At 35.1% G+C, this 24704-nt stretch overlaps 1 protein-coding gene across 6 annotated transcripts in view; it reads right to left on the reverse strand.

Moving 5' to 3' along the window:
• LOC127876197 (uncharacterized) overlaps positions 1-24704 on the reverse strand; it is a 247181-nt gene that overhangs the window by 140343 nt on the left and 82134 nt on the right. Inside the window, exons 1-2 of one of the 6 annotated variants that reach the window (XM_052421249.1) lie at positions 6015-6155; positions 3660-3831 (exon numbers count right to left, since the gene is read on the reverse strand). In XM_052421249.1, coding sequence (XP_052277209.1) covers positions 3660-3767 — 108 coding nt within the window. In that variant the 5' untranslated portion in view covers positions 3768-3831; positions 6015-6155. Of the gene's footprint in view, positions 1-1146; positions 1354-1973; positions 2357-3659; positions 3832-6014; positions 6156-24704 lie in introns of those variants that run through there. The other 5 variants (XM_052421250.1, XM_052421248.1, XM_052421247.1 and 2 more) reach the window with 5 other exon arrangements.

Consider the following 24704-nt stretch of genomic DNA (forward strand, 5'->3'; position numbering starts at 1 on the left):
ATACTAGTAGCTTGTGTCAGGTTGTAAGGTCAATGCACGATATTCAATGCGATACACGATACGGAACTCGATATTGATCACCCGCACAAACCCATGCGAGAGACACAAGACCCAAAGACAAATATAATAAAAATGTTGGAGGTCCGATAACATTTTTAAGATTAAAGGGCCTCAGAGTCTGGTAAAAAAGTTTCATGCGTCATTTTACTTTCATAAACAAAGAAACATGCAGGACAACTGAAGAACATTCTTAAATTTGGTTGGATTATATATTTTAATATTATAATGATCTGTACGAATTAATAAATTATTTCGTCTTCTTCACCCATCTGATATGGATAACTGTAAACATACAAGTGTCTATATCATTAGTACTGAAAAACATCCGGTATTATCTGGTGAGTACTTCTGAAATCCACAATTGGCAGAAACTTACAACCTGTAATACTTCACAGTTTTCACATGGGTTGAACACTTGACAACGACCAACGGAATTCGAATTTCGATGAAACATTTCCTGCAAAACATAGAGCGACATTTATATATTTAAACGCCATATGTGTCTTTGTAAATTGTATAATGGCTTTGGCAGTTAAGGAGTAACTTATCGTGTTTCGACCGAAAATGGAGACAGGAGAAATTCCGTGTGGAATAACCGGTTTCAGTAACTTATAATATCACAAGGTTATATTTAGTATTGATAATAGACCCTCTAATAAGCACAGATGGTTAGCGTGTGGCTATGGTATTAATTAGTAAAAACATCATTTTGAATGAAAAGTAACCAAATTATAACGAAAAATCAACTTTTTTTAGAAAATCAATGTCACCATGTCACCATATGTATATATGGTGACATGGTGACATTGATTTTCCAGAGAAGTTGATTTTTCGTTTTATTTTGATTATTTTTCATTCAAAATGATGTTTTTACTAATAAATATCATAGCCACACGCTTACCACCTGTGCTAATGAGTACCTGTTTATTCGATTACAGTTCACTTAATGCAGATTATTATGTCCGTGGTAAACAGTTAGGTACGCAGAACAAGCGAACACAGCACTACACCTTTGAGTTAATTACATGCATGCGCCTAAATTTTTTAATGAACACGTACATTTTTAATGAACACGTATTTATTTAGGCAACCTTGGTATGAATTTATAATAACAATTCATGCAATTACATCCTCTAACATTTGAAATGAGAACAGTCCACACGTTTCAATTAATCATCATTTGCACTGAAAACGTGCTCCAAAGTTCAAGAGTATTTCCCGGACAAAATTTTATCTTTAAACTCGTTGACCAACTTGGTCATGTCTTGTTTTTCCGTGCGAACGAGGCGTAAGGTGGTGACCAGCTGATTCTGAAGGACTTTCTTTGCCTGAAACAAAGCGTCAGTCGGGCACTTCCGAAACAGGTCATACTTTGGGCCACCAGGCGGCTCGTAGCCGGGATACATCTGGGTAATCAGCGGGTTCGAGTAATAAAAATGGGGCAAGTGCTTTGCGTCCAGGGCCGCTTCCAGAAGACTAATGAAGTACAGCAGAGCATCGTATGTGTTGTTAAGGGCAACGGTCGGACGCAAGTGACATGTGAACATGACTTCGTAGAGCGCGATCTGCTTCAAGTGGTACGATTTCAGCACGGTTACAAGTTGGGGTGGCGACTGTTTTTTATCCTTGGCTAGCGTCTTAGCTCTGACGAAGTACGTCTTCATAATGCGCAAGGCTGTCAGAATGTACTGCCCCCTTGCAGTGGTCCTGATAACATCCAGCGTGTGTTTCTCGTAGCCCGCGGAGTTAATATGCCACACCAGAGTTTTCTCTGTCTCAGAGACGAATTCTAGCATTTGGTTCATGTCTCCCTCTACCCATTTGCAGACCGCGTGGATTGGGCAACCAAGGCGGGTACCTTGGTACGTCGTTGTTGTGTCCACCCGCAATTTCATAGCAGGAACTATATCCAGGTCGATCTCGCCTGTTCCGTCTTCCGCTTTTCTAAGCTTACCTGCCACCATAAACTGGTTATGAGCCTCTTCATTGAGATGAATAGTGATGTTTATAGCCGGCGGATTCTTTTTTCTGGTGATGCTAAACTCAACCTCTTTGTTGTCTCGTATCTTCTTTTGAACAATTACGCTCGCCGCATCCACGATTAAAGTCAGTATCTTCTCGTGAAGGTTCTTTGAGCTAAGGAACAACTTCCCATTCGACTTTACGAACACGCTTTTTTGGCAGAGCTTCGGAAAGGTTTTCTCAAAGTTGTCCCATTTATCGTCGATCTCGAAGAAACAAAACCCGGGGATTACAACAGAGGATTTCGTAACCGGTTTTGGAACTAGCTTCAAACCTTCTATCTGAAACTGAATTACGGAATCGTACTCGTTCGGCCAAATGACCTTGAGTGCGTCCCGAGAGCTTCCTTGCCGGATGTAAGACTCGATCATCAGACGCTCGTACTTGGCGGCTTCCGCGCGCATCGCGTTCTGGAGCTCCTTCATGACGTAATCAACGGCCTCTCGAGAGCGTGCCCACGGCTTTGACCCGAAATCTATGTCACCTGAAAGCATAACACTCGTTGTTCAGTTAAAATTACTACCATTCTATTGCGGTAGCATGTTAATACTCATTGTCTGCATTACACTTATTTCTTCAGTACAAATGATTACATATTCATAATCACTATGTATTCAAACCTGGGTTATACTTTTAAGCCAATCATGAAACGTTGATATGGATACTTAAACGTGTTCTACACCTGAAATATACATATAAACTGTAACACAAAACTAAATATGCGCATTATAATACATGTGGCATAGCGCGAATATACTTGAAGGTCACTCGCACGGTATGTCACAGCTATAACAAGAATTACTGGAAACAAATATTTTTCTTTAGATGTACAATTATTATATTAAAGTATGAGTTATATCAATACTGTTTTCAGGCATGCTGATTAGGAAGCATAATGTTAAATTTTCGATATTTATGTTTGTATTAAAATTACGTAGCAGTTTTCGCTATGTGCCAGGCCAAACACTGTGTATTCTACATGTAATACAAACATGTATTTCATATGAAGTTCATTACCTAATGTTGTATGCATTTACAAAATAACACGTGTTCATTCAAGCTGTTACAAGAGTAGCTCGCATGTCAACTTCAATATAATATATGTACCTATTGTCAGTGGCATTAATGTTTGCAAACTTTATTCCTTTAAACTCTTAATCCAAGCTTGATCGCATCCGTCGAAGTTGGCTACTGGCTTTACCCATTCGTTGAAGTTGGAGCCAATATGTTTGGGATCTAACTGAAATGACCATTCAGTAACCTCGTAATAATGTACGTTACGAGGCATGGTTTACTGAATATGTACATGCATGTTCGCCAAAATAACATACGCATCTCGTCGCCATGCCATCGCATTGAAGCAGAATATGTAGATGATCTTAAATATAGATGTTTGATTTAGTCGACGAACTAGAATTTATGTCACGGACATGGCGTGTCAACCATCTGACATTAGACACAGTATAAACTTTAAAAGTAATAAATTATTTTCGTTTTTATAAAATTAAAACCAATGTTCGAATACAACCAAATTGATGTGCCATAAACTACATTCATTATAGTATCTGTTTACATACGCTCATCCGCTCAAATGCGCTGGATACGTCACCATTGCCATCCGCTATAATAGTCGTAACTACTCGAGTGTCTTCGGTATTCGTCGGAACTCCCCAAAATGCTCCCATTGTCCCCTGTAGTTTATTCGTAGCAGTTCTCACTCTAAACGCACTTTCAGATTATAATCGGCATCTGAAACATAATCCAGAGCCTCAACGTTCGTTTTAATGATTATTAATGTTGAATTCCATCCCTGTGCCACTGGCTAAAAACCAATAACAAGTAGTATGTGCTGCGTTCATTCAAGGTAACCTAAACTTTTATTATGACGTGTTCTTCTTTTATATGCTTGTTAAATTGTCGTTAAAGGCATATGCTGTTATTATGTGTGCCCATCCGTATAATATATGTGGGCGTCTGCACAAAATACATTACGTTAAGGTTTTCCAGAGCTTTACTGTGCTATTATTAGCAATGACTGTGTCTAAAATCGATAGGTAGCACATGACGGCGAATCAAGAACACACTCTTCTACACAATTCTTTAATATAGCGCGATGCATTATGAAAGTGTTTTAGAGTGGTTGTCATAATCGACAAATTGTGAAGTTCCTGCATTGCACTACAGGGTATATGGGCACATGTCTTCTTCGGTACCTGCATACATTTCTTATTCATCATTTACTTGTATTGAACTTAAAATATAAACAACATGGTATTAATTCAATGCATCATTTGAAGGACAAGTATTCGAACGTGGGGCTGTAAAACGTATTTCTATACAATGCCTATTTTGAAAAGGAATTTGTAGAACGCCTTTTTTTGTAAAAAATCTCAAGTTGAGTACGGTTGCATTACTGTTTTCAATTTCGTTATCATGAAATAATAATGAACTAGTCTAAGGGTATATGAATACCCGTCTTCTTTATTATCTGCACACCCTTATTATTCAGCATATGTCTTGCATTAAACTTTTAAAAAACAACATGAAAGCAAAGCATTCTCTGTCAGAAAAGTATTACCATTTACGGTTTGAAAACATAGTTGTATACAATTATTGTTTTATACTTGAATTTGTATACTGTAATGCTTTTGCGCAAAAATAACAAGGGTAAAACGGTCACATGACTTTTTTTCGAATCGTTAACATGCAATATTTATTTTTCAACATGAAATACATGCCAATAAAAAATGCAACTTGTCATTTAAAGCAATAACAAAAATATTATAGGACCGTCAGGTCAGTTTAAGAGAGGAATGTAAAAAAAGCTGAACATTTGAAAAGAAAAAATCAAGTGCAGCTACAAACATATTCATTTGAAATTATTATTTGTTTGTATTTGCTCTCACTGTATTATACTGAGCAGAACAATTTTTCAAATGCACCATGCGTCATGCATGAGAAAAAGTTTTGAACCATTTGGAGTTTACACCTAACATTTTAGAACAAATGATCATTCTATATGTCAAATGTCAATTATATACCTGATATTTCTATACAAGTACTTGTTTTGATACTTAAACAACAAAAAGAACTGTTTATGAAAATCTGAATCTCAATTTTATTGAAATGTAAGTTGTTACTCATTTATGTAACAGCTACACTGATTTCCTGACAAACAAACACTGAAATAACGTACATGTTCTCCATAGGGTCTGCAACCACTTATTTTGTCCGATAAACAGAAATAAGGTTAATATTCCACATATGGAGCATTACCAAATGTTATCAACCTCGCTTTTTAAAAAGTATTTATTTGAGTATCACAGGACCCAGATTTAGATGGACAGAAGGACATACGGGACGGCCCGGGGATAATTTATTGTCCTCTACGGGTACACCGATTGAGGACTAAATACAGTTACTATTTAACAAATAAAGACATTTATCGTCATTTTGTTATATTATGTTTGTACTCAAGTGGGTAGCAGAGAACTAAATTAAAACGGACAAATAAACTTGACGAACGACACTTTATATTATTTGTTGTCCGTTCGTCTTGACGCCAGCTCGTCAGAAGGCGCAATCGCGTAATAACGACCTTATATTTTATTATATTTGCGCATTTGTTTGCGTTTTTTGCGGTAACGTTGAATGGCGGACACGAAAATCACCTTTAATATATAATAATGTGTCGTTCTGGTGTGTAATCATATTGGCGTCCTTTTAACGCACTTACACGCCACAACAATCCGGTAAAATCAGACGCCCTACAATCAGAAAATTGTGTAACAGCTGGAACATTAAATAATTCGTATTCATCACTTATAAAACCATGTATGCATGAATACAGATGAATAAAACGTGCATTAGGTTATACAATAATGTTCATCGATATTACCTCTAAATCGTTGTTTAAACGTAAAAAAATGTACCTTGTGTAAATAAAATCCCAATTACACTCACTGGCTTTATCTGCATTTATTTTTAGCCACATAGCCATTGTGCACGTGAAGCAACATGCCGTTGAAAAGCAGATAATGTGCACTTCATGTCTGTGCAATGCAGAAACCCACTCAACCGCTTACGGTGGTCCTTACGTGTCATAAGAACGTACGACAATTAATAACATGTCTTAAGACATTGGCCATCTTTTGCAATTGTTTGTGTAAACCAACCCAAGAAATATATGAAACTGAACCAAATACATATTCTCCGTGGTCGCCAAAAATCTATTTTAGATGAATTTCCTCAAAACAATTAATTTTTCTTACCACTTTGATGACCCTCAAACAGAAACTATCCCATAGATGATTAATGTTAAATATGTTGGATACATTATGCTGTATTTTTATCACCTACCAGGTTAGCCCTCAGCTTCGCGTCCTGCACGCGCACCACAACGAATTTCACGACATGGCAGGCAAAGCTTTTGGAAAAGCCTTAGGTGAATAAAATAAACGATGTATATCTAGTATATGTTAATGCTTAATGTAGAACGACGTTTGGATACACAATATATTTATAACACATAGTATTTCGATAGTCGGACACCTCAGTATACATTTCGTTACCACTACATCATATTAAGAAGCATAGACGATTCGAGCTAACCTAGGTTCCGACAATGCTCAGGTCAGGAAAGTATTTGATAGACATATATATGTGTAGAGGGCTAAAAGTTCGTTTAGCAACGTTATATTCGAGTGTTTTAAGGCATGGCCGGAAACGTATTGGACAATTCAATAGATTAATGTAATAGAAAAAGCTTGATCAGTGTTAGGCAATCCAATCGGTGACTGTAATAGAAATTGCTAGAAAAAAGGTTCAACTTAACAAATGGTCACACAATATGAACACAAACACCATTTTAATGTACCTGATACATCGATTTTTATTTATTTTAAAATTGGTTTGGATTCTTAAGTTATTGTATTTTAATGCAATCAATCTGTATACAAAATATTAAAAACAACTTGCTGAAACTAGAGTCATTTACTGCATTGGAAACAACATGGTGGTTTGCTTTGCTGAATATAATCCTGACTTTACATTTACTGTTTTATTCATAAATTATAAATAAAATTGTTTCCGTGTGCAATTGTTTGTTGTAGCAAGTAAGACCTGTATCGCCGAGCTGGACCTGGGTTGGAACCACTTACGGCAACGGGGAGCAGTTGGATATGCTAAGGGTCTCGATGTAAGTGTGCAATAGCATTCGTATTCCACAATTTGACGGAATCAGCTGAGCAGTTAAAATAGTGGCCGAACAGTATGCTTTCATTATCATAGTCACTATGATAACAACTTCTTTCATTTACACGATTCCAGCCCACAAGTTTATATTTCTTCGAAACGGAAAGCAAAATAAAACATAATATTCATGATGCTACTTTTTTCATGAACAAGTTTTAAAATGATGTCATTGTTTTGCAAAACTTTAAGATGTCGCGTTTTTATTATTCAGTAGTGAAGTGACGTCATAGTGTGGCTATAACGTCATCGATTTGACTTTCGGAAAAAAGAAACTGAAACTGAATCAACATTTTATTGTCAAAGTAAAGACGTCCTATGGAAGTTTTGAAATTAATAGTATCGTCTCTGTTAAAGTTCTACGAATTGATGCCATGAAGTGATAATTACTATTATAAACCATCTCCTTTTCGTTTTGCTTTATGAAAGTTATGATGACGTCATATGTGCTTGTCTAAAATTATGTCACTTTGTAGCTCTTCCGTATAATAACTACATTCAAGCAGATTCAGTGGACACACGCTTCATACATAAATATATACATACATATCGTTGGGGCAGGACCCCAGCTTGGCTCCCAATAGCGCCCCCCCCCTCCTCTCATGGTCAGGAACCTACGTTATATCGGGCATTATTGTTAATATTTGATCTACCTTGAAAGGTCCAATCTTTTCTTGAAAGTGTTCAATGTCGACGCAGGCAAAAGGTTCCATGGTTTGCCTACCCTTTGTGAGAAGAACTGTTTCTTCCCATCTATTTTAATGTATTTTTCTTAAGTTTAAGTGAGTTTCCTTTTGATGCATTAGGATTGAGATAGAACAAACTAGAATTCTATGCGTGATCAAGATCTTCTTTGTCAGGCAACAGCTTATACTACTAAATCATGTTTCCACGAAAACGACGATATGCCAATGTTGGGATCTTTAAAACTTTCAATCGGTTTGGGTACGGTAAATGCTAAACAAAATTGACATGATTAGACCTCTTTTATACTCGTCTATACTTGCTATATATTTGTGACATCTACGATGACATATCAGGTTTCCATACTCCAGATGTGGTCTTATCATTGCCTTGTAGAGTTGTCTAAATTAGTATATATATATATATATATATATATATATATATATATATATATATATATATATATATATATATATATATATATATATATATATATGTTGAGTCGTTCTAATCGCTAGCCCAATCCCTTTTCTTGCTTTGTTGATAAAATTCTCACTTAATTTCAAGTCGGTAGAAACTAATATTCCAAGCAGTGCCGAATTAAGCAACGTGGGGTTCATAGGCAGTGCAACTTTTGGGGCCAACGCCCCGAGACCCTAGTCGGCCTAGTGGCTTCTAGAACGCCACTGCTTTTATATTCTACTTCAACCTTAGCTCACTAATGAATATTTTGAAAACGAAATCACAATCAAAACGATACATGTAAAGTTTTGCAAAACATAAATAAGTATATATCTCACTTGGTTAGACAATGGCAAGTTTTTATCGGAACATAACATGGATATAAAGTATATGGCTTTGTTGAGTCCTAAAATAAGGCCAGGAAAGTACAATCTTTCTTCACGGTCTCATAGGCCCCTAAAAGTCGCGGCGCCCATAGGCAGTTGCTTACTCTGTCTAATGGGTAATCCGGAACTATTTTCAAGGTCACATTCGTGTGTTTTATTTGGTATTTCCGCTTTATCTGGTCCTTCTTCTAGCGTGTAGTTCTTATTTGGAATATGTACATGTATACCATAATGGAGGGTGCTGCATTTCGCGGTATTGAGCCTTTACCATGTATCACTTAACTAGGACAGTTCAATAGTATTTCCGTGGATGTGTTCATTGTCCAAAGGTACTTCAGCTAAGCTGAATAACTTTGTGTGATTAGCAAACAGGCAGATAGGGCTTGTGATCATGTCGTCAAAATAAATTGATATACATTAAAAAGTGTTGGCCAGAGTACACTGCCTTGACGTGAGCCACTGGTAACTTTGCCTCATTTCGACATCTCCCTATTCACAACAACTCGCTGCTTTCTATTAAAACAATTGCCAGCTAAGCAATTTACCATCCATACCATATGATACAAGCTTCTTGATCAATCTAGCATGGGGCACGGTATCGAATTCTTCTCCTAAGTCAAAATATATGCAAACAAACATTTTTCCATCATCTAACCATTTATTCCAAGTCTAAATAACTTCAAGCAATTGCACTTGAACGAATAAATCGAAAACCATAGTGAATTTAAAAGAACAACAACAAATTAATATTTATCATATTTCTAACCAAGTTTCATCTTTTTTCCATCATTAAGCGCGTAGTACAAAATCAAACTTATAAGACGATAATGTGCAGCTTCTTCGCTTGATCCATTTCAATCAAAGCTTGAACATGTGCAGTTTTCCAATGATCGACAACTTCACCATCTAGATACGAATGTTTCAAAATATATTTCAAAGGTGTAAATATAGCGGGTTTAGTCTCTCTAAGTACTGGATGTAATAGATCCGGCCCTGAAGTCTTCCCTAATGTTTTAATTATTTTAAGCATGGAATCTGCTCTTCACCAATATTCAGATCACCAATCGTCTGTCAATTGCACCTGTTACTTATTATTGGCACATTTTCAACATCTTCTTGCACACACACTCTGGAAGACAAAATTTAACACCTCCGACGTTTCACAGTCATCTTTTGCTGCTAATGAATTATTAGTTGTTTTCGATTTCGCATCAACTATCCTTTTTTAAATTTGCACAATCGGAAGACTTTTTGATTATTTTCTTCTGCTATTTTAATCATCAAAACCAGCACGTGCTTTTCTACATTCTCTACTAGCAGCGTTTCTATCTCAAGTGTAGAGTTGAACATGAGTACGTTCTTTATTTTCATATACTTTGCCCAGAACGGTGTTTCTTTTTGATAGCTGTAAATGCATCATTGTTATCCACATTGGTATGATCTTTTTAAATGTATTTTATTTTTATTTTCCAATGCATGCAGGTATGTAGGTTGTCCTTTTAATAAATCATTTGTCATTCAAGGATTTTACAAAAGAAATCATTCACCCAATTGACACTGGCAAGCTCTGTGGTGATCAAATCGTACTCTCCCCAATCGCATAAGAAGTAGTTTTCTTTTGCCTGGGAATATACTCAAGAATGTCCGTCAATATTGAATAATATAAAAAAAGTAACTTTTACATTTAGAATAATAGTCCTGCAATTTATTAACTAATAGCTTGTCAGTTGAAAACACCAATTCAACCAAACTCGGTTGTTGAGAGTTTATATATATATTGTGTAAACGTTTTGATACAAGAAACTGTGTATGTCAATAAATCATGACTACCCCAGATCTCAGGCGCAGAATGATCTCAATTTATATATCTGTAATTGAAGTTACCAAATATAATCTTCTTAAGATGTTTTGCTATCATAAATTCATTTGAGTGTATTGTTTTGCTTTGTAAGAATGTGATGCCCTTTACACTAGACCAATCAAACTGTGTCATTGTCGGATCATACTACACACCCGCAGTTTTCATAAGGTACAACAGTGTTCAGATTGCTTATGAATAAAATTGCACTTCTTTTTCAAATATCACAATATATCGGATTGACAAATTGCTGAAAACCCTCCAGTAAGTTACTCGAAATCAATTTTGTCACCCGTCTTGTGGAATACTTCAATTATTTTTAGTATGTCCGTCTGTTGAATGTAAACTAAATCTTCAAATTGTGCCCATTAATTTCCGCTACCGTCAGCATTTGTGATAAGACATGTAAGACTTTCATGCTTTTCAATACAAAAGCTATCGTTGTTGTGCCATCAGTATTGCTGTTTCCATATATTTTAGTGTTATTTGTAAGAAAGTTTTAGCAAGTACCTCTTCGATTTATTTCGGTGTCACTTGAAATAATTGCTTGAATCACTACATACCGGTACATCTGAAGTACCGCCATCACATTAAACTATTGTCTTTGTGGAATTATAACTGCCATTAGATACATTTACAATAACCGCATTATACAGGTAAAGGAAGAACTTTAAAGAAAAGAACTGCTGTGAATTAAACGAATAGTTTTTACATCTAATTAATTGTAAACATTATAATAAGCTAAACTTAATGAACTGTTACTCGTTTCTTTTCTGTTATCTAACGTCCGCCTCGAAGGGAGTCGTGTCCCGGGCCATGTCTGTTCCCTTTTCCCGACCCCTTGCCCAAATGGGTCCCTGACCGTTTGCAACTTTATTAGAGCTGCTTTCATCGTTTGATTACTGACTAGGATATAGGTTAGAATAATAAATTTGGGGCGACTGGCAAGGGCTTACATTATTTCTAGGTCTCCATCGTATGCTTCGAGCATATTGTCTCTTGTTGGAGAAATTATTTTGGGAGTTACAGGCTGTTGAGAGATTTGAGTTATAGTTTTGGTTTAGTTCCTCCTTTAATTTCTTAAAGACAAATGTTTGTTAAAACACATAGCGTTTAGTCACCTCTTCTTTCATTTTGATTTTCGAATAGTCTATGTCTATATGTATAGTCAGGCGTAACCTGAATTTAACTTTAAGCACTGGATTGCTTCTAAGGATTGTCCATCCTTCTTTCTTTCAAAAAAGCTTTGATTAGCCGTGGTCTAGTGCTTCTTTTTTCTCACTAGTCTAATTGTTTCTGTTGGTGTATCATTTCTTTGCACTGAGCCACATAGCTCATTCACCACTACAGTATCATCAGATTTTCCATCCTCAGAGGATTCCTCATTTGACTCTGACAAGGTGTAAATGATAGATCACATTAGTCTTGTTTTTGTACGTTCTTTCATGTCTACATTGCTTGGTATTATTCAATTTTTTAGTGTAACTCTGAACTTGCAACAATTTTGATTAACTGACTTACTTTTTTCTTCATTCTGACCTTTACCTAACGCCAGCAGGCCCGAATAAATACACTCCATTTATTCCATTGGCTGATTTGATCATAATTTACCGGAACATTGGCAACATCGCCGCGTCTTTGTAGTATATAATGTAACACTGATCAATGAAAGTAAATGCGGACTACACTCTACATGTTCATTTTTGCCCAATTACACGTACGCATTACAGTGAAATTCCATTCCAAGACTTTCAGGGTCAGTGCTGGGTCAGTTAATCGTCAGGAGAAGACGATATGTACTATTCAAAACGCCTTTAATAACACAGTATTGCTTTCAAGATATCATATAATACGAATTTTAAGGAAAGACATTAATGAAAACCTATCGGTAAGTGCAATTTGTCTTGCATTGTGAGACAACTCTACCGAAATTGTATAGTGTTCATAATAGAAGAGAAAACGTTGAATTATCTAGTCACACATGTTTGACATGCGCGGTCAGTATGTAAATTTTAAATAACATGGGCGCTGCTATATCGGTTGTTATATAACAGTTTTCTTATTAGTTATTCACGCGCCTTTGCATCACAGTAAACCGGGACCGAAACTTTGCTAAATCTATAAAATAAACAACAAAATGTCCGCATTGTTGCTATGATAAGACTAAATATATTAGGAATTTATTAAGAATCAACGTTAAAATACATTAAAGCGGGTATATACGATTTTTATATGTGTTTAATTGTAATATATTGATAAAATATGTTACAATTACACAAAATAGGCAAGAAAAATTATACATTAAAGCCGAATTTCATAAAATGCAGCAAAGACAAATTAGCGGCCCGAGCCGATTTTGACGTACATATTTTCCTACAATAACCGAAGCATTCGTCTTTGTATTAGGATTGGAGTTAGCGTTCGTGTGTCGTATGAATAGATATCGTTGCAGGTATTCAAATAAACCGTTAAACTAAGTTTAGATTCTCATCGTACATGTATGATATACATGCTAGCGAATTCGGCTGTACAGCCTTTTTCAATTTCAGAATTAAATATCTGGCTTATTTAGCATTTTGCGACACATGTTCTTCTTAACTTTTATTTTAGTTTATACTGAAATATATGTATAATAAGTTTTTTACACATTTTATATTAATTAATAAATATTTGACAAGATCGTATATACCCGCTTTAAAAGTAGATACATAAACATTTAAATCCATATCCATACATCATAGGGAAAGTTATGCTTTGCTTTTATTATATATGTACCCAGTAAAAACATTTATTACAGTTTATCTGGACCATTTAAAACCATACCCATTCCAGAAAAATAAATCCATAGAGTATTTAAACATCGGTTGGAACGGGTTCGCTTTCGAGGGCAGCGTTGCCCTTTCTGACGTGTTACGTCACAACACGACGCTGGAGAAGCTCGATGTATCGTGCAATCGCATCCACCCACCGGCACTGCTCGAGTTCATGAAGGGGCTGCTAAAAAACAAGACACTGAAAGTGCTCATAGTGAGTGTATTTATAACATTAAAACATATCTTTAAATATGTAGTCACTAGTCAATGTATTAAGAAAGAAATTGGGAAGTGATTCCCGATAATTGTCAATATTTCATCGATAAGCATTGCATAAAAGTTCGTAGGCCTCGTTACCGCTTTCTCCATTTATATTTAAAAATATATTTTAGACTCTATATACAAATATAGAGAGTTTAATAGAGAACTGTCATTATCGAAAAGTTCGGGGAAAGTAATTACTATGTCGAATAAAATATGTCCAAAATATATAAAGTTAATTAGACTATGTTAAACCCTGCTTTTTTCATAGTTAATAGCCACTTAATTATAATCCATATAAAATGCCTTCATATTTGTCAGTTGGACCGGAACCCCATAACGCCGTCGTTTGCTACTGTACTGTTGGAAGGGATACAGAAGAACGCCAGCATGGCACTGGAGCAACTAAGCATGCAGGTACGGTATTCGGTCACTTGCATTCGTTCCCGTCAAGTTGCCAATTCACGTGTTCTAGTCAAAGTTCTGAAAGTGTACATCTCACGGTTGCGTGGCTCATGTATTGCACTCTTACAGGTTACGTGTCTTATCGTACAGATTGAAGCAGACGAACTGTTAAGGAAATGTCAAACTTGTATGGAAATTTATTGCTCAAAGAATGTATAATGGTTTCTTCAGTTTTCATCGTCACATAATTCATACTGTCTATTTCAGTATAAATCACATGTGACATAACTGATGTTTGTCCTAAAAATTTTTTATAAAACATTATTGCGTTGGTTTTCCAACAATGTATACCTCAACAAAATCAACTTGATACTTGTAAACTATATTATACATTTGAATGTCCTACATGTTCATATCCGGATTGTCTCGTGCATAATTTTCACGAGATAAATGACACAATATAAGTAAGTAGGCTGAGTATTCTTCCATAAACGTCTGTTTACAATGGTTAATTTATCAAGCTATAGACCATATTTTTGTTTGTTCCCAGTGTATTGTGGTGGACAAGGCTTTCCAGGGAGTGCTGGATGCAGTGCGCCAGGAACGCAATGTCCACGTGGTGTATGAAACGTCACTTCCAGTCTCATGCAGAAACAGAAATGACATGCTTAAAGTGGTCAGAAAAGCAACCACGTGTAAACTTTTATCACGGTATTTAATTCAAACAATAATGACTCTTGTCCGCAAGACCAAAATACGCAATACAAGGAATTTCAATAGTTTTTGAAAATAAGGAGTCAAATGAATATTTGCTTGAAATTCTCAGGGGTAAATGAATTTTTCAGGTGTTAAAAAACTGAAATGTTTTATTTTGCTTTTGGATAATTGTTGAGTGCTCTACAAATATTTTTTTTACTTTTAGCACATATTGCCTAACTAAAAACATCATTTTGTGTAATAAAAATTACATTTTATGTTAGTTTCATGGTAACTTATGCATCAAAATGATGCAAGAAAGAAAATATTGAGGAGTCAAAAGTGAAAAAATTGCAAAATACTTGCATCAAAAAGCAGGATTCTGCTTCAATTTGATCCCCGGCAATAGGTTAATAAAAATTCCATGTTGGTCACAGATCGACATGCGTTGTACGTTCAAAATTGAGCCTCTTTCTTGAAATTATGATCGCAGCTCGAGATGCGCAGCACTGAGGGCACGTTCTACTAAATCATTTTGTAACCCTCCGTGGTAAATTCGCTTCAGGCTCCTCAGGAAAAATGTAGCTGTGTTATTTTATTTAATGCAATTTGTTCACAGAGAATATCAATTAATTTCAATATTCTATGTGTTTTCTATGAGATTAAAATTGACACAGGTAGTAAAAGGCACTGCCATTTACTGCTTCAATACAAATGTAAAGAGAGAAACTTTATAAGAAAGGTTTCCTTCTTTTCATTTTATTTCTAAAAATAATAGTATTGTGCATGATTGATGTACACTGTATTTGCCAAAATAAATAAATAGATTTACACTAAGCGCATTTTATCTCGAGCTGCCTACGGAATCCCAGTACAGAAAACGAAAGGCAGATCGCTTATCATGTGCCATAACTGAAATGCGCTTTGGATAAATTTCTTCTGATCGACTTTAAATTGTGTTGTGTGGTACACAAAGGGGTTTAATGATGCTGTTGCAGTTTTATTTTCCATGATCAAAAAATGTTGAGTGTCATTTAACGTAACATTCCAGTAAATTATTGTGTATCCACCCGTGGTCAATTGGAAAGTAGTGCCTATATTTGAATATTTATTTTACCCTTCAGGTTTAAAAGCCATTTATGAATCGCACACATGCATTTAGTGATATTTCTTTTATCTCACGTTTGTCTGTATACGTTTGGCGCATGTATTATGTTAAAAGATCAACGTTTGGGGTGCGTTTATTGAAGAACTGTTCTTTGGTCGAAATCCCACTGACAAAACTCTTTTTTTTCTGATGGTGCCTTTATTAGAGCAATTATTTTTAATGACATTTTCTTATTCCAATGTCGAAAAAGATAAAAGATATATTCGCTTTTATATTGATATTGGACTTTTCCAAAACACAAGAAAATGACTTTATAGTCGGCCGTTTTGTAATGGGACTCAATGGAAATTCGATTAAGTATAAACTTGCCCAGACCCCTTTTCTAAATTCATGAATGTCCGTATGTGTTCATATTGAGATGCACAGTAGTTGGTGGTAATAGTGAGCCGTTGTAATGAATACATGGCTGTTCGCAGATCGAGTTACGCAGTACGTACAACATCGAACCTCTGCTCCTGCTATACCTCTTGAAGGAGCGGAATCGCGAACAGGACTTCTTCCACAAGATCAACAAGGACCACAACGAGGGACTCACTCCAGACGAGGTTGCGTTGCTCTTCAAGGTCAGTATTTAAACGTGTCCATTATATACGTATGAGTAAATATCGAAAACGTACAGTAGCTATTAGTTGACATTTTAAACTAGAATAGATTTGACCTTGACAGGAATCCGGTATACCAGTGGCTCGTTTCGTCGTCGACAGGATTATGGAATTCATGGACGTGGAGAAAGATGGCAAGATATACCTCGGGTATGTGACATTCTACAATACCAGCGGTTTGGTGTCCTGTGGTCAGTATGTTGGGTTATTTTCGTTGGTAATAAATGGATCTACTGAGTGTGCAGATATTTCATGTGTAAATGACAGTTATTAGTAAGGCATAATTAGCTTTTGAATTCATGTATGTTAACAAGATGTATACTTGTGTGATTCAATTCTTATTTATGTATATAAAAACCTTTATAAGTATATAATCCATTTCCTTGTATTTCAGTGAGTTTTTGATCGGTGACAAAAAGATCAAGAAACTCTCGCGAGATCTCGCCCGCAAGTCGATAGAAGACGAGACACATTACAGTCAATATTCTAGAACCGTCCGACAGGCACACATTCAGCAATTAACGTCCAGATTGAAAGTAAAATACTGGTTTTATTATCAAATTTACATAGGATATAACGTGAAGTTGAGGTACAGAGCCAAGTGTATAATAGTTTTAGGTACATGGCGCAAAATTGTCGAACATAATGTGGTATTATTTGCGAATATGCTTGATGTGCATTCAGGAAACACACTATGTGTTCCAATATTGCACTAGAACTAAATACAATTATGAACTATGTATATCATACGATAGGCTAATGCATTCATTATTAATCTAATCTTACTAGTGGCAAAATAGGACAATTCTAAATAAACTAGTTCAAATCTATGAGTAACGGACACATTATTATTTAGTAGGTTTACATTGTATTGTTCTTATTGAGATTTCCCTTTGCGCCCAACAATCCTCAAACCCAGTGGAATAAGCTCAGTTTTTTTATACGACTTTCCTACAAGACAAGTTCTTAGAACCTATGATCAACTATGTCTTTACCTTTGCAGGGTGAAAGTTTTTGTTTTATGGCGTATGGTCTTGGGCAAATATACGTTAACTAATTATTTATATATAATACCGTATATTTGTAGTCGTATTTTCATGACCGTAATTATTAATAAAAAGCACCTGCTTTATTCACAAAACTACATGACATGGTTCATAGCTTGTGAAATTACATAAGGCAAAATACTCGATTTGAATTCATTGCATGTGCCATCAATTAAAGGTTTCAGTCATATCTGGATTATGACTAATTTCAGTCTGTTTATATGATGTCGTTCCAGGTGGAAGAGTCCCAAAACTACCTGTCTCTAATAACGTCCATGACCCCATCACCTGCCAGCTGTCGAAGGTCATCCTTCAATCCATAAAGTTCAACGTCCTGTCTGGGCCTATAGCATTACCGACAATATGGCATAGATTAACTTGCAATATGCTTTACTCGGTGTGTCAAAATGTTCGCGATTCTCATCTTTCTTCAAAAAATGGTACTAAGTTTTCTTTTAAACACGTCAACAGTGTTTCATAAAACCAGCGAATTTGAGTGGTAGGACTCGGTTCTAAATATAAAAGTATGTCTTTCATTAAATAGAACTAAATAGCAGAAGAAATAGAAGACAGCAAAAATCGGATGTTATGCCACTCTTCTTGACCAAATACTTCTCTCTATAAATCTGAATTGAACGATTTGACATGAACGAGGTTTAACTTGCAACTTGAAAGACAATTAACAGATTAGAGTCGCATTTTCAAAATGTTCAATTTAAATCGCATTTTTAAAAGTAAAGTCAAACCATGATACATACATAACATATCTTTTAACTTGTTTTCGATTTTGAAAATTACACTAAGATTATTTGATATACTGAAGACTTTTTTACGTACGGTGGCTTGAAGACATTCACTGTAATATACTGAAAACTAAATTGCAGTTAAAATAATTGTTTGTAAATGCTATGATTTCATGAAAGATACTATTGCTCAGGGGCCGTTTTATCAACAGATATTAGCGTGATCTTACGTAAGATTCGTAGGGTTTTGTCGTACGCTTATCATAAGTACTGTTAACTGTTTTATCAAAGAAATTGCAGCTAAGATGTCGTAAGATTTGTTCATAAAGCAACGACTGGGTAAGACACTCTTAGCGTTCGTAAACATGGTGGCCGCACGCGCGTTAGACGTTGGTAAACCAAGAGAGATGAGAATGTTTCGAGAAAGAAATGATTTAGCGATCTCCTTGATGGAGAAATATTGATACTATTGGACGTATTTATGTTTGATATCGTTTCATATAATCTTTATATCATTCTTTGAATTAAACGTCCAAGGGAAATGAAATTTGTAATGTTGGGATAATTAATTCGTTAAATAGGTAAGTATTTAGTTATATTTGTCAGGGCTCAACATTACCCGAAAAACCAACTTGCCCTGCCGGGCAATTACTTAGAAATTCTACTTGCCCTGAACTAAAGCCACTTGCCCAAACATGAAATATCACATTAACTGTAAAACTCATATTTTTTTAATAAAGATCAAAATGATACACCACAAAACCTTTATTTTTATTTTTGCACATTTAACAAAATGAGTACAGACATTAAAGTCTAATTAAAGTCTAAATTAAATGCTTTGTTTGTTTTGCACTTGCCAGGACGGACAACTAGATTATAAAAAAAACTTGCCCGGACCCAACTTTTACTTGCCAGGGGCAATAGGACAACTGTTAATGTTGAGCCCTGTTTGTTCAATTTTTATCAAAACAAATGTTTATTGTTTTTGTAAAGGAAAACAGTTCATTTGTCATTATATCTTGAATTTTAAAGAATGAATAAGAATTCGGATAGTGCATATTTCGGACGTTGCTTTATACAAGTTAGTTGTCGACGCAATTTACTGATATACCTTTTTCGCATAGAGTTTTGAAGTTTTCGTCAATCTAATAATACACTGTATGATGTCTAAAATATCTGCCCCACCAATTATAAATGGTAAACTTTGCAAACCCCACACTACCAATGTTCTGTCAAAATTAGATTTATGAATTTTACAGTCAGTATACATATGAACAGCTGAGCAACATCAATCGCACACTGCACGGTGAGATACACGGTAGCACCTTTATATTCTGATCGAGTTGCGCTCTTGCCCAATGTTATTTTAATGACAATGTATCACACCGTACAAAATCAGTCAGAAGTGGCTTTACTATAAATAGTGTAACATCATAAAACATTTGAATAAAATAGATGCCCCAATCATTCAACAATGTTAATTGAAATGCATTTTCACATATTAAAGTGTAGTTTATTTGCATGTTCATTGACATTGTGTCAAAATGGCCTGGGTCAACACACATGACGCCTCTGTCTTTAACAGCTTTGGTTTGAACTTTGAAGGTATGACAATACATAATGTGCCTTTATGGATATACCATTAGAGGGACTATGGCTAGTTTTGTGAAAAAGTGAAATACTACTGTATTGATGATGGAAGTATTCACCAATGTACGTAAGTCTCAAATCTTAGACTCAGCTCAAGTTTCTGACTTAGACTCAAACTCAGGCTTACAAAACTTAATTCACGAAACATCAAACGGTAAGTTTTAAACTCAGACTCAGTAAGGTAAGTCTCAAATGCTAAGTCTAAATGTTTAGACTTAAGTAATACAATCGCGACGTAACGTTCTACGCACATAAAAAATCCAGAATGGCCGCCGCACGACGCCACTTGCGTTTTAATAATAATTGGAGAGTTGAAAGAGTGTTTATCGACCGAACGAATCCCTTGGCAATATATCGGGACATTGAATTATATAAATGTTTTCGTTTTACAAGACCGGGTATTCTTTTTATTTGTAATCTGATTGATCAAGAGGTACGAGGCCAGCGGCGACCTGCAGCTCACCGTCGGTGATAGTGCTGTTAGCCGTGTCTGTGCACAGGTCAGCGACATTCTGGCAGCGAAAGTGCCATCGCAAAAAAGGAACTTGGTGCATCGCTGGTACGTGATTGCATATGAAATGTATGCTTGTTTTTAACTGTTCTAATGTATTATAGACAACTGTCAAATTCATAATTATCCGCGTTTGTTTGTTGTCTTTGTGAAAATAATCTCCAAACTTAATGTACGTGAACATGCACTAATTTTATAGATAATACGTGTTGTTTGAATGTTATAGTAATAACATAATTTTTAAAATATCACTAACTATCATAATGAATTTATTTCTTATTTATTTTTAGAGATGCCTATTTTAAATTGTTTACAAGGCAACAACTAAATGTACGAGTGCAATGTGTCTTTCAGACTATACTTGTTTTATGTTCAGAAAAAAATTCTTTGACAAGATAAATTCCACTAAAGCTGAAGTGTAGTCCCTGATGTGATTAGCCCGTGTAATATAATTATTGCGACATCTATAAATAGAAGCATTATAGTAATGCAAATACAATTTTATGTCAAGTTATTGCCTTTAGACCGATTTTCCCAGAAGTATTCTCGTACGTATTGAGATTTGCTTTTTAAAGTAAGCTTATCCTTTTCAAGTTTCTAAACAAAATATTTGAAAAAGCAAGACAGTTTTTTTACAGCTGTACATTTTGTTAAGTTAATCAAGATTTTTTAATAACTTTTTTTAGTAACAGATGTTAAAGATATGTAATTATTAGGACTTGAATGCTAGAGTATCATTTATATCACACCTTGCAGGTAAAGATCAGCTTATAATGTTTCATTGAAATTACACCTTGCAGGTAATGTTTAGCTGTGTAACTTAAAGAAATAGAATGTTAATGTTAAACTGAAATCATGCCTTGCAGGTGAAGATTAACCCAAACCTATTGTTGATCATGAAGCAGCAAGAAAGAAAAATATCGAGCGCATGGCTGCACCTTACGCCTTTAGATATGGCTCCAGTGATTCAGGTAGATGAAGTGACTTGTTATAATGGTTGTACAAGCGCTGAAAATAGTTTTTAATTAATGGAAAATGTATCAACCTTTGTTTGATAATAATGTTCTGATATGTTTGAAATATTTATTTAGAAAATTTATGTTACATATAATATGACATGTTTGGAGTAAAACATTAAAAACATTGTTGTATTTTCCTTTTGTAGATTTGCGCCTTTGTAACACAGCTTAACATGTCTTTACTTGCAAGTTCTTTAATTAAGTATTAACAGTTTTCCTGACAAATATGCACTCATGAAAAGTATTTTTAAGCCATTTTACGATGTGTTAACAATATGATTAGATAAAATCCTATTTTTTGAATATATTCATTAACTTTCATTTCTAGAAGAGAAGGATGGTGGATAAAAGAGAAAGGCAGAAAGCACATTCAAGGGAAGGGGGAAACAGCCTATGATGCAAAAAACATGACAGACTTCTTGATGTAAAATTCTTTGTGAAGTTGAACTTTCAGACATCTGCTCAAGTGTCATGATGGGGCAAATATGAACCTAATTTGAAAGTTTAAACATGTTAGAAAGATCCGATGTAAATATAAGAACACTAGTATATTACACCGTAACAAACAGTTATTATGTTTGGTATATGCATGTATAAATACAATTTGACCATTTTGTGAGTTTGCATTGTTTTTGTTTCCATACAGAACATTTTGTATCACATAAAAACTATGGGGACTGATAGCTAGTGTTTGTTGTATCTGAACCTATATGCTTCTTTAAAAGCCTTGTTATAAACTGTTTTTCATTCTTTAATTAATATGGTGGTATCTAGTCTCTTAACTATTTAAGATAAAGTGGCTATGCAGTGCTTTAATATTCTATATGTATTTAGCTAATGTAAGCCAAAAGGGCTTAAGGTGAGCTATTGTGACAACAATGTGCCGGCATCATGCTGTGTGCGTCGTCAAGATTTTGCTTGTAACCATTATAGAGGCCATATTTTTCATCCAATCTTGATGCAACTAGCTCGTAATGTTCATCTCGAAATATCAAGGAAACAAAGTTTGGCCATGTGCGGCCTAAAACTAGGTCATCAAGCCTAAACTTAGAAAAAACGTGTAATCAATCCTGAGGCCAAATTTATGACTTAATTCTTCTGAAAGTTTATTTAGACCATATGTTTGCAGAGCTCGAATCCAGATTATTTGCGTCCGAAACTAAGTCACCAGGTCAAATCTTAGAAAAAAAAAATTTCACCACTCTAGAGGCCACATTTATCTTAATAAAACTTAGACTGATTTCAAATCATGGTCGTTAGTTCATCTGATCGATGTTTGAAAAGCCATAATACCAATATAGGGGCCATTTTTAAAGCTTGATAAAACATGTCAGAAATTTACATTGGCATTTTCTAGGCCAAGTTCGTTGAATCTGGGTCACTCACGTACTGCAACTAGGTCACGGGGTCAAATATTGCTAAAAGGGGGCTACATTTTTCACCCATTCTTGATGAAACTTGGTCATAATGATGAGCTGTATCATCTGTATGCCGCGTTTGGATCTGGATCATATTGCTAAATTCAACTTGGTAAGGAGTTTTTGGTAATCTTGACTTAATCTAGTTCCTAAACTAGGTCACCAGGTCAAATGTTTGATAAAACATTCTAGACTTAATAACACAGCATTTTTTCAGAATAAAACAATTTTTTCCAACTAATTTTATTCTTCAATTATCAATATTTGAAATTACTGGCCAAGAGAAAGACAAATATATATCCTAATTACCCCCTTATCATTACAAATTACATAAATGTCTTCTAAGTGGTCCTTAGTGGTTCCTTAGTGGTCCTTAGTGGTTCCTAAGCGGTCCTTAGTGATGATTAGTATGATTGGATAAAACTTCATACCTTTTTAGAGGCCATATTTATTACTTTATCCTAATAAAACATTGTTAGAATGTTTATCTTAAAATATTCCCGGACGATTTTCAAATCTGTGTCAATTGCGTTATTCGGGCGTTATTCAGGTCTGTTTTTTAGGACCTTTTATAGACATCGTAAAAAAACATTAATGACTCGTTTTCAAACTTTCGTCAAATTGTCCATCTTGACAATATGTAGACCGAGTTCGAATCAGGGTCACATGTGTTCCAAAACCCGAAGTCCAGGTCATATCTTTGAAAAACCTAGTAACCAATTAAGAAAAAAATTCGGAATGTTTAACTTTATATTTTCTATGATTTTGAATCACGGTCACATGCATAAGAAAACCCAATTGGTCACTCGGTAAAATCTAAGAAAACTCTTGGTACCATTCTAGAAGCCACATTATGGATTCATCGTTAGTGAACCATGGTCAAATTGTTATCTTGACAATTACAAAGCCAAGTTTGAGTTTGGATCAGACGCGTCTAACACCTACCTATGAAACATAATAAAACGATCCGGGTTTCGACGCAATTGAGATGTATTAGCTACTTTCAACTTTGCAATTGCCTGCGTGAAAATATCATGGCGCTTCAGTTGGATGGTCAGTTCGTTCTTGACCATTCCTTGTTTGCTCGGAATCTAGAGAACGCCTTGACATATAATGGAAATAATAGTCAAATGGAGGGAAACAAATACTCCTTGCGAGTTTGAAGTCAACTTATCAGCGTCAATTTGACTTGTAACATAATATTATCGATGTTGACTAGTCTGGTTGAGTATCGTTAATTCCGCAAACAACAAATACTTGCAATGTGTTTATTTTTTCAGATTGTACGCATATCATATTATATATTTTAGAGATTATTGAGGGTTCTCAACATGTCCGAAGGTTTCGTGGGTTAAATATTGTGTCCAGTCTTTACATAATTTACAAAATATTCAAACATGTCAATATGATAAAATATCATGTGCACATTTGGCACAGCATTCCATAAATGAGCAAATAAGAACACTGGTACTGAATGCGGCAAACGCGTTTAATCATTAACATTTCTAAAACGTGATTTACGAAAACAAAATCAGCCAGTTAACTTACCTAGTTACTTATTTACTGGTTTTAATTGCTGGCTAAATGTATAATAAAGTAGATGAATATTTATTTACATAAATGTAATTTTGCGGTTGTTTGTGTGTGTGG

This window comes from Dreissena polymorpha, chromosome 4 (assembly GCF_020536995.1).
Source record: "Dreissena polymorpha isolate Duluth1 chromosome 4, UMN_Dpol_1.0, whole genome shotgun sequence".
Taxonomy (NCBI): Eukaryota; Metazoa; Mollusca; class Bivalvia; order Myida; family Dreissenidae; genus Dreissena; species Dreissena polymorpha.